Raw genomic sequence first — 11,476 nt, 5'->3', positions numbered from 1 at the left:
GGCACGTGTTTCTCCCAGTGTGTCCTGGGTTCTGGGGGATTTGGCTCCAGGTGAGGGTATGTTTGTTTCTGTTTGGCATCTCAGAATGTGGCCATGTTAAAGGGGACGTTGGGTTTTTGCAAGTGACTGTGGTTCCTCGATGGCTGCAGTGGGTCCTGGCAAGCTGTCCCTGTCAATCCTGGCACTGAATTGGCCTCAGGCAGGTTTCCCTCAGCTGGGGAACACAGGTGGGAGCAGGCTGTCATGGGCAGGGACCATCCTGAGTGGGCTGACCCTGTAGTAGCGTGTGTGGGGGCCTGGGAAGGCATGGGGATGGCTTGGTGTCTTCCTGGTCTGAAGGGGGGGAAACAGACTACATGAGGACCAGGCAGGTGTTAGAGCTTTTTTATTGAAGATCAGTCAAACCAGCATCTCCAGCTACATCCTCCCCAGACCTTCCAGCAGAAGAGGCATCTCCTTGTGTCCCTACAGGGGACACTGGGAAGCAGGTGCTTCCTTCGGGAGGTTACAGGTACAGCACAGAGCCAGTGCGCTCTGGTGGCTCTGCTAGGGCACTGCACCCTGGCTGGGGGCTGCCTTGGTCCTGCTCCTTGCCGCTTGTGTGAGGCATGTGTTGGACCAAGAGCTGAGCTGGCTCTGCTGACAGCTCCCCTCGCGCAGCACTAGCCTCTTCTGGAGTCTGTCTGGTTGATGGATTGATGGACTCAGCCCTGTAATATCAATGGGTACAAACCTGGGGCTCTGCATCCCGAAGAGTCTTCTGGAATCCCTCCTCGTTAGGGCTGTGTTCAGCACTCAACAAGTGGTTAATCTGCCCCTCCAGGTGCTTTGCTCCTGCTGTGGTTGGATGTGGGACACTGCACCCTAGTGAGCTATGGCAGCATCACTCCAGACGTTATTCCAGCAAATGAAATGCAGGTGCTCCTGCTGAACAAAGTATTTCCAGTGCACCTCTGGGGAGGCTGCTGCTGTGACAGCAGTGTGAAGCCACAGCTCCTTAGTCATGATTGCCTCAAATACATGCTCAGTTCCACCAGGAGGTGGAGAAGGGAATCTCTTTGGGCAGTTCCAATACAGTAAGTCTGCTTGATTCTCTGGCTAACTGTACCCAGAAGGATGGGCTTAGGTATGGCCAGAAGGATGTGTGCACCATCTGCAGGTTCCAGTCTGTCCCTTTCACTGTCCTCCAGGTCAGGCTGGACTAGAGCACTTGGACTAAGGATTAGTTTTTCTGCCAGTGATTAAAGCTGTAGTATGTTTACTGTTTTAATCAGGTTATCAAGAGCTTTTGCATCTTCTTTGCTTTCAAATCTTAATGGGCAATAAAAAGGCTTCAACATAGATACGTGTTCTTGACCCAGCTGAGGTACATAGTGACAGTGAAAATCTGGAGCAGTAGCAGAGCCTGAGTCACAACCAGTGCCAGAAAGCCCCCAGTGAAATCAGAGGGTTGAATCCATTCTGAGGTTTGGAGGAGAAACATACCCAGGCCTCCAGACAGGATTATCATCTTGATGATGAGTATGATAAGGATCACCTTCCAGCCCTTTGCCTCCTCTGTGCACTTCACATTTGCAATAAAAATGGGGTAGAAAATGCAGAAGACCAGGCAGGTATAGACACAAACCCTGGCAAGTACTATTCCCAGCATGTTGATGCCCATCATTTGCAGATCATGGTGCTCCAGGCACTGCAGCTCCCCAGCTGTCTTGTTCCACAGGCAGAAGTTGTAAAAGCCGATGCGTTTGTAAGGGAGGTCGACCAGGTTCCCAGCTTCCCACAGCAGCGCGTAGAGCATCGAGGCCAAGGCCCCAGCAGCCTCAAGGAGAGTCAGTGCACAGAGCAGGTGCCCTGTGCACCTCAGCTGCAGCAGACCCATCACAGTGCCCACACGCTCTCTTGATACCATGGTGGGGGCTGCCGTGAGGATTCCTGCTGCAAAACATGAGAGGGGACCCTTTGGTTAGTGCACACTGTGGTACGCTTCCAAGGTGTGCTCTGAGCCCTTGCACAGAGAGCAGAAGCATCTCAGTCCTGCTTCCCCTGTGTGGGCTGAGAGGGCTCATTTTGTGGTCTTGGCAAAAGTGGCTTAATCACGCTCTGCGCATGGGCCAGCACTGAGAGAACAGGGGACAAAGACTGGTGTGGTTCCCCAAGCCCTACGTGCAACCTATGTACCATGGCCTCATGTTGGACAAGCTAAGGATCTGTCAGGAAACTGCAGTGATGGCAGAGGAGTGAAACTGCTGTCTGGTAAGGAGGGGGTTAAGGGCTACTCTGGGAAATGCTTTTTATTCAGTTCTGGTCAGGCAAGGACATCCATCGATCTTTGGACGACTGAGCAAAACGCAGGCATGAAAGGGTCTGAAGTGCAGCTCTACCTGCTCCCCCTCCGCCTCTCAGGGCCCTGGGACACCTGATGGATGCCATTGGTGCCCCATGTTCCCACATGCCCCTGAAGCCCCTGCATCCCCTTACAGTTCTGGGCACCACGGGGCTGGTCGCCCCCACCCTGGACCCCGCTGAGGCTGGCAGACGCGGTGTTCCTCTGCCCTGGTTGCCTGAGGACCGATGCCCCCCATGGGCAGGCAGTTGTGACACCACCAAGGGGCACCCTGGGCCCACCCACATCTGCTTGCCCCCCACTGGGGCCCTGGGAGATGGGTGCAATAGAGACAGACCTGCAGTTGCTGTCCTTGCTCCTCTTGCTGGTAGCTTGGTATATCTGCTGACCTGTTCCTCTCTCCGAATCGTGGGCTGTCCCCAGTACCCTCCTGCGAGCTTCTGCTTCACACTGAAAAACGGGGGAGTGTCATCAGCAAGGAGCATCGCCGGCACCACAGCCCTGGCCATCTGGGGCTGCACAGGAGCACAAACATGGGGCAAGGAGCACAGAGACCTTGGCTTCATGCTCAGTGTCCGACTCGAGCCTCTGCAAGTAACCCCTTTCTTGTCTTTGCCAAGCATTATCTCCTATGAATCATTTACCAGCTTCTCTCAAGAAGTTCACAATGTTGGTCCTGCTATCCCCTCTCCACTATCCATTACCCAACAGTGTGTCATCCCAATGTCCTGGGTGTCCCGGGCCAACCTTCATGCACTGTGCTGCTTGTGTTCCCACCCCACAGCCACTTGTGGATTTGGTACAGACTCCACGAGTTTTCAGAGCACCTTGGAAAAACCTCACCCAGTGTCTGGCTACACTGCTGGTGACTTCAGACCCTTCAGCATCCCCCTCCTGCCTACACACCTGGGAGTGGGACACCCATGTTTAATGTGCATAGGGACAAAGCTTCTCTGTCCCAGACTTCTCCCCCAGTCATAGCCAAGAGGAACACATGCAATGCGCAGTGTATCAGAGGATCCAGGCACAGATTTGTCTCCTTCCTCGGTGTGGTGGTTTTATTCGGGTGGGCGGCCGAGCTCCACCACAACCGCTCTCTCACTCCCTCTCCTCAAAGAGGGACAGGGAAAAATATGATGAAAAGGGCTCAAGGGTTGAGATAAGGACAAGGAGATTGCACAGTAATTATCATGACGGGCAAAACAGACTCAGCATAGGGAGACAGTAAGATTTATTACCCATTACCAACAAGCTAGAGAAGTGAGAAACAAAGGAAAGAGACCAAAAGCACCTTCCCCCCCATCCTCCCTCTTCCACCTCCTCCCCCTGAGCGGCGTGGGGGAATGGGGGTTCTGGTCAGTCTACAGCGCTTCTCCACCACTCCTTCTCGGTCACTCTCGTCCCTGTGCTGAACTGATCCAGCGTGGGCTTCCCACAGGCAGCAGCTCTTCAAGCACTGCTCCAGATACGGGTCCGTACCACGGGGTCCATCCCTCGGGAGCAAACTGCTCCAACCTGGGTCCCCCTTGGGCTCCTGCCAGGTCACCTGCTCCTGCGTGGGCTCCTCTCCATGACCTACAGGTCCAGCCCGGAATCTGCTCCGGCAGGGGTCTTTCACAGGCCACAGACTCTGACTGTGCAGGTCCACCTGCTCCACCGTGGTACTCCATGGGCTGCAGGGGGACAGCCTGCTTCACCATGGGCCTCACCACAGGCCGCAGGGGACTTCTGCTCTGGCGCCTGGAGCATCTCTCCCCCTCCTTCTTCACTGACCTTGGCGCCTGCAGGGCTGTTCCTCACTCCTCTCACTCTCCCAGCTGCTGTGTGGCGCAGCGTTTTTTTTTCCCTATCTTAAATCTGCTCTCACAGAGGCACAAAACAACATTACTTATTCACTCAGCTCTGGTCAGCAGTGGGGCCCTTACCAAACATGGGGCAGCTTCTAGATCCTTCTCACAGAAGCCACCCCGATGGACCGCTACTACCAAAACCTTGCCATGTAAACCCACTACACTCGGGTCAATGCCTCACTTCTTCTTGTAGCCTCCCTTGGAGCTCTTCACAACAGGCTTCTGGAGAGGCTGGAAGGCCACGTGGAGGATGCCCATTGCTCTGAACCTACTATGAAGGCACAAACAACCAGGAAAACATCATCGCTCAGGCCTAGACCTTGCTGCAGAACGAGACCTCATGATTTCAGCAGGCAGGGGGTGGGCAAGAGGTGGGGAGAGGACATCACCAGGGCTGCTGACCTAAACCGACCAAAGGGATATTCCATGCCTTGTGGTATCACACTCACCAATAAAAGGGGGGAAAGGGGAAGGAGGGGGGTGTCTTGTTATGAAAATGTCCGTCCTCCCAAACAACTGCTATGCATATTGAGGCCCTGCTTCCTGGGACATGGCTGAACATTGCTCGCTGATGGGAAGTAGAGAGTCATTTCTCTTTCTCGGTGCTTCCATGCAGCCTTTGTTTTTTCCCCTTCTTCCATTTCCCTTTAATTAAATTATCATTATCTCAACCCATGTGTTGTTTTTTCTTTCCAGCATACTTTCTTCTCCCCCTCTTCTTCTAAGGATGGGGAGTAAGAGAGCGGTTGTGGTGGAGTTCAGCTGCCCAGCAAGGCAAAACCACCACAGTCCTTTTTGGTGCCCAATTTGGGGCTCAAGGAATTTGAGATAAGGATGATAGTTGAGAGAAGTAATGGGCAAAACATGGACTGGGTGTTGTTTATCAATGTAACAGTTGTGAAAGATTTAAGAAAGTAATAATTGTGAGGAATATGTTTCATAGTAATGTGGTAAAAGGATGAGGGGTGGAGTGTATGTAAATTGTCCACTTTCTCAGTGTTGTGATGATGTAATGTTTATTTTGGTGTGGGGAATTCTTTTTCTTTCTGATGCAAGTGAAATTTGTGAAGACTGTGTTGATTGTGGAGTAAGAGTATAAGAGTAAGAGATTATGTTTAAACATGTTTTCATAGAGGTGAGGGGTGGAATGAAGAGGGTTTACATCGCAAGGTTTTGGTAGCAGGAGCCTGCAGGGGTTCTTCTCTGTGAGAAGAATCCAGCAGCTGCCCCATGTTAGATAAGGGCCAACTCCAGCCTGCTCCAAAGGGACCTGCTGCTGGCCAGAGCTGAGCCAGTAAGTGATGTTGTTTGTGCCTCTCTGAGACCAGATTTAAGAAACAGGAAACAAAACAAAACAAAACAAAACAAACAAAAACACACACACACACACACAAACAAACAAACAAACAAAAAACACCAAAAAACCCACAACCTGCTGTGCAACAGCAGCTGGGAGAGCAAGGAGTGAGAAGCAGCCCTGCAGCCCCCAGGGTCAGTGCAGCAGGAGGGCAGGAGGTGCTCCAGGCAGGCAGCAGCAGTTCCCCTGCGGGCTGTGGAGAGGCCCCTGGTGGAGCAGGCTGTCCCCCTGCAGCCCATGGGTCCCACACGGAGCAGATCTCCACGCTGCAGCCCGTGGAGGAGCCCCCGCTGGAGCAGGTGAATGTGGCCTGGAGGAGGCTGCGGCCCATGGAGAGCCCCCGCAGGAGCAGGCCCCGGGCCGGAGCTGCAGCCCGTGGAGAGGAGCCCACGCAGGAGCAGGGGGTCTGGGGGGAGCTGCCGCCCGTGGGGGACCCGTGCTGGAGCAGTTTGCTCCTGGGGGATGGACCCCGTGGTACGGAGCTGTGTGGGAGCAGTTCTTGAAGAGCTGCTGCCTGTGGGCAGCCCCCACAGGATCAGTTCTGGAAGGATGGCATCCTGTGGGAGGGACCCCACGGGGAGCAGGGGCAGGGAGTGACCGTGAGGGAGCAGTGGAGACAAAGAGTTAGGGACAGACCACAGACCCCATTCCTAGTTCCCCTGCGCAGGTCAGGGGGAGGAGGTGGAAGAGGGTGGATGGGGGGGAAGGTGTTTTTAGTTTGTTTTCTTTGTCTCTCACTTAGCTTGTTAGTAATAAATTTTTTTAATCTCCCTACGCTGTCTGTTTTGCCTATGATGATAATTGTTGAGCGATCTCCCCATCCTTATCTCAGCCCTTGAGCCCTTTTCACCATATTTTCTCCCCCTTTCCCTTTGAGGAGGGGGAGTGAGAGAGCCGCTGTGGTGGAGCTCGGCTGCCCACCTGTGTACAACCACCAGTCTTGCCTCTGGCATTTTCTCCTCTTTGCCTGTCTTTACAGTGCTGTCCTGCAGCCAGGCATTGCTGCTCTTCCTCCCTTGTCCCTGTGAGGGCTCACACCCCGCGCTGTGCTCCCTGCCACCCTGCCTCACGGCCTTCAGAGGGAGTTCAAGCTGTGCTGCGCGGGTGCTCTGCGTTAGCAGCCAGCTCCCCACGTCGTCTGGCACAGCTCGGAGCTGGGGTCTGTACAGGGCTCCTGGTGCCTGTTGGCCCACAGTCCCTTGCTGTCCTGTTTCTCTAGGTGGGTTTCCTAAGGCAGACACGCTTACAGAAACGCAGTCTTTCTGTTTAATCACCTCACATTGCCTTCTATTTGCACGACCCCCACAAAAAAAAAAAAAAATCACAGGAATTAAAAGTTGTCCTACTTGCACATGTTTACCAGAGAGGGAAGCAGAATTAAATGCCTGACAGGACCATGAAATGTATTTCAGAAGTAGAGGAGAGACACCTCAGGTGCCCATAGTGCTATTTGATCCCCGCAGGAATGAGGCCCCAGGGAACCCCAACCAGACAGGCACCTGCCCTGTCCTTGGATACTCATGTCCGTCAGGACCTTGTCTTTTCCTGGCAATGCACCCCCTTCACTCTTTGTGTTGGCAAATGGTAGGCAGATTTTCCATCTGGCCTCTTGCTGCCCTACTCTGCCCAGCGCATAAAACTGCATGTCCTCGTGTGACCGTGATGGTGACAGAAACCTGCCCGTGCCAGTGCCCCATGCCAGCCGGGGCAGAGGGCACACGGCTGGCCCGGAGGGGACGTGTGGCCTGGCTGTGAAAGCCGAGGCTTGGTGCCCCACCACCAGCACAGCCGCAGCCATGGCATTCGTGAGCCCTGCAGCTTGGCCCCCAGTCAGCTTGGAGGCAGCCCAGCTGAGCAGCAGGGGATAAACAGGAAAGAGCTGTCACTCGCCTCCAGCTGGGGCCTTTCCCAGCCATCTGCAGCCCCTCTGCCTCTAAGGAGACGCCTGTGCCTTTTGGACAGGAGAGCCTGCAGTTCTAACACAAAGGTGCAAGAGAAAGCAACCCAAGCGCCGTGCAGCCCGCCCCAGCCTGGCCTTGTTGCCCTTGCTCCAGGGTAGGCATTGCTGGGAGCACTGGGCTTCACCGGGGAGAGCTCTGTGCCTCGGCCTCCGGGCAGAGAGGGGCTCCATGTGCATGGCTCAGGAGCTCCTGGGGGTGTCTGTGTACGACATGGGGCTCGTGGGGACCCTTCTGTGCTATCGGGATGGCATGCAACTTCCCTCTCCCAAATCACAGGCAGGTAAGCACCTTCCACCCAGCAAGCTGCTGGCCGAATGCCCAGGCAAAGGCAGCGGGACAGAGTGGGTAAGGCATGCAGTTCTGGCCAGGATCTGGCCTCAGGGCTGGGGGAAGCTCTGATCATCCCTGCACAGAGATAAACAGCTCTGTGGAGCCCTGAAGTGAGAGACCAGCAGTGCCCCCCAGCTGGGGAAGGACCTTCTCCCTCCTGGACATTAGCAACATGCTGGTGGCAACCCTTCTACCCCTGGCAGCTCCCCCCATCGCCAGTGGCATTAAAGAGGTGGGGGCACAGCTGGAGGATACTTACAGGCTACCCATCGGGGTGTGGAGCTGAAACAAGCTGGAGAGCAGATCCCATCTGCAGCTGCTGCCAGGTCCTGTGCTGGCTGGGCTCTGACACTGTCAGCACAAAGCAAGCGCAGCCCTAGTTATGTCGTGGGCTGCTGCTCTGCTTTCTGTTTCGGTTTTGAGGGCCATCGGATTCTGGTGCTGTGCTCCTCCCTAATATTGTGTAATCTAAATTTAAGCAGGAAAACAATGAGCTCAGCTGGGTGCAGAGTTGCACTTTTCTTTTCCTGGCCCTGCCAACTGCTGTGAATAACTGGTGGCACTAAGCTTGCCCAGGGAAGCTGTGCTGTTAGGGAGGCTTAGACAACCGTGGGGGCTGAGAGGAGTTTTTTGTGTTGTGACACTTCTGTAGAGGTGACCGTCCCAGTGCTGTCACGGCTCCCGCAGCACTGACAGAGCTCAGTGACCATCTTGCCCTTCCTGCTCTTTGAGCACTCTTCCCTTCCTGCTGTTTCCCAGATACAGCTCTCCCTTGACTGCAGACGTGCCTGTGTGGGCACACTGCAGGAGACGTGACAAGCTGCGTGCTGCCAAGAGAAACCTCTGAAACCTGTGCCCCTCCGGCCCCGCCTGCAGAAGATAAGCAGCCCTGGCTGTCAAGTACCAGCACAGACAAGCAAGAGCGAGCACAAGGGCATGTGTGCGTGTGTGCGCTCCCAGCCCATGGTCCATTAAGCCCTAGTGACCCCTTCTTTCCTGATAAGTGCCAACAAAGCAGCCTTGCTTAAGCAGCTGCAGCAAAAGCAGGTGGAGTTTGCAAGTGTGAGTTCAGCCCCAGCTACCCCCCTCTTCTCAGCCTGGCAGCATACAACAGGACTGGAGCGTGCCCATGTCTGACCTGTGGGCTCCAAACTGTGGGCTGCTGCTAGCTCTTTGGCAAGAGTATGTCCCTTGCCAGGAATGGGAAAGAAAGGGAGTTGACAAATCCTCCCTTGTGTGATGCAAAAGTTTCCTTTCTTTGTTCCTCCTGGCCAGACCCAGAACCATTTGTCCTGATGTACAGTCAGTCTTAGAGGTGGGTCTGTTAGGAGAGATGTGTAGGAGATTATATGTGTGGGAAACCTGGCCATGAAGCCGTTCACAGAATCCCTCCTAGCAATTCTACTTTTAGGTGAGATCTGGAAACCTCCTGATGATATATATGCTGTGAGCCTATAATATTACATACACAGCTCCGCCTACACGCAATGCTATGGCACTTACATCCAAGAGGACAATGTAAGTGAAAGGAAATATGGGAGGAAACCCAACGAGAAGCTCAGTGGACAGAGCCACAAGGCAGATGGCACTGGGGAGATGCATCTGTATCTGGCCTCTGTGTATGGAGCAATTCTAGTATTGAGAAGGACAGAGATCTGGAGCGATGTGGTTTGGATCACAGATGGCTCAAGGAAGGGGTTATGGTGGGCAAAATGCAGCAAATAAACTCCATCAGGCCACCACTGCTGAGCTGACTGTGGTGAATGGCCTGGACACAAAAGGAAGCCTTGGGTTTGAACACAGCCATCATCTAATATTTTGGAGGAATAGGCAGAGACCTCTGAGGTGAGACCTCTGCTCCAGTGAGGACAAACGCACTGCAGGAGGTTCGCTTGTGCTCTCAAGCAGGTGGTCACACCACTTGGCCTCATGCCACTTTTCAGCCACTCAGGAAGGAAAAGGGTGAATGGTTTGGGTCTGGCGGCCAGACAGCTCTTTTGCTGACCTCAATACCCACAGGGAGGTTGCTGTTTTGCTACCATGGGCAGAAGCTCCTTCACAAACATCCTCGCTTTGTGTTGGGCTCCTGTTTGATGGGGTGATCGGGATGACTGCCAGAGTGGGCCTGCTCCCTCAGCTAGCCAGGCCATGCCTGTCATATTTCAGCACTTCCCCTGGAGCCACTGTCCTCCTTGGGGGTGGCGGATCCCCTTCCCATCTCTGTCACGGAGAGAGAGGAGGGCTTCTATGTGACTGGGGGTAGGAGAGATCAGACAGTGTGCTGGGGCCTGGTGCCTGTGGCTGGGAAAGGAGAGCACCTCCCAGGAGCTGACTTCCACCAAATTCCTGTGCAACTGTTTTTCCCTGGAATTGTATCCTGAAATAGAAATGTCTGCATGTGTGCATTCAGTTTATGTAGCTTTACAGCGGAATGAACTGCACTGCAGCTCTCTGTTTCTCATGGTGGAGTTAAAGCACAGGCAGCAACACAGTCAGCAGTTATGGTAACATCAGCAATCACAAGTCAAGCATGGGTGAGCTGGACTTTCAAATGTGTTTTGCTCACTTTAGCTTGTTGCTTTAAAAGGAAGCTACTAGACTAGCTCCCCAGAAGCTGGTCATGACCCTGGTCCTCATTCCTGAGGAAATTTCCACAGAACAACTGTGTTCCCTCTCGTATTTCAAAAAACCTCTCAGCTATAAGTAGTACTACCCCATTGTGATGGACCTGAAAGATTCCTTTGGGAGTTCTTAGGCTGATGAGAAGAAAGGTTGGAGTGCACTTGCATCCTATGTATACTTCATACTGTACATTTCCACCTGCGTTAGAACCACCACAGAAACACGGCTCAATGGCTACAGTGTAAGGTTCTTCTACCCATCTAAGGCACCTGGCATTTTAAGTATTTGGCCAATTCTTTCTCTCTGCAGAGAATTAATTAATTAATTAATTAAATTTATTACTGGCAATTTTAGCCTGTCTCCTCTCAAATGCTAAAAACGTGATGACCTTGATTTTGCAGCAATAGGTTACAATATATTTTTAACTGTATTTCATTTTCTCAGATGTCTGTTCTGTACTATACCCCCCCCAAATGATGCAAACTATTCAGGCGTACGACTGTAACAAATAGTCATACTGGTTTAGACCAAGGGGCTGTCTCCAAGATGACTCTGTGTGGATGCCCAGGGGAGAGTAGGAACAGAACAAACATACTTTTTCCAAGTACTCTCCTAGGTTCTTATTTTTGTCAGCTGAGGACATTTCCTAAGCCATATGTGGCTTGTCTATTTAAAAACTCTCAGTAGTCTATCTTTAAGGCACATGTCCAGCTGAATCTGTTTTTGCATCCACATCCTTTAGCAAGGAGTTCCATGATTTGTGTACTGATTTTATGTCAAATGTTTCTGTGTAAAATTTATTTGGTTTGCTGGTGAAAGGGGAAATGATTTTCATGGCTTATGTCTCCAGTTTTTCCACAATGATCAGGGGATGGTGGCTTCTGCTGCTTGGTGAATAATCACTCTCCTGGTGAATATTAGGACAACTTCCAAAGAGAGTTAAAGAAGGAAAAAAAAAAAAAAAGAAAAAAAAAGAAGGGGGGTGGGGTGGGGGGGTCACTTAGCTATTCAC

The 11,476-nt window shown here is 52.8% G+C and overlaps 1 protein-coding gene across 3 annotated transcripts; it reads right to left on the bottom strand.

Annotated features, from left to right (window-relative positions):
* Positions 1-368: 368 nt before the first annotated feature.
* On the bottom strand, positions 369-8,280 carry TMEM140 (transmembrane protein 140). 3 transcript variants are annotated; one of them, XM_035336690.1, is made up of 3 exons: positions 8,102-8,276; positions 2,682-2,794; positions 369-1,935 (listed from the first exon to the last, which is right to left on the bottom strand). In XM_035336690.1, the coding sequence occupies exons 1-3, from the start codon at positions 8,110-8,112 to the stop codon at positions 1,334-1,336; spliced, it is 726 nt and encodes a 241-aa protein (XP_035192581.1). In that variant the 5' UTR covers positions 8,113-8,276; the 3' UTR covers positions 369-1,333. The 3 variants fall into 3 exon arrangements, 2 of the variants coding, with proteins under 2 accessions (XP_035192581.1, XP_035192585.1); XM_035336694.1 differs by having other exon boundaries at positions 369-1,932; positions 8,102-8,275; XR_004753803.1 differs by lacking the exons at positions 369-1,935; positions 2,682-2,794 and adding an exon at positions 4,357-4,465 and having other exon boundaries at positions 8,102-8,280.
* Positions 8,281-11,476: the final 3,196 nt, after the last annotated feature.

The sequence above is a fragment of the Oxyura jamaicensis genome, chromosome 1 (genome assembly GCF_011077185.1).
Source record: "Oxyura jamaicensis isolate SHBP4307 breed ruddy duck chromosome 1, BPBGC_Ojam_1.0, whole genome shotgun sequence".
Lineage (NCBI taxonomy): Eukaryota > Metazoa > Chordata > Aves > Anseriformes > Anatidae > Oxyura > Oxyura jamaicensis.
This window is presented reverse-complemented; position numbering and strand designations above follow the sequence as displayed.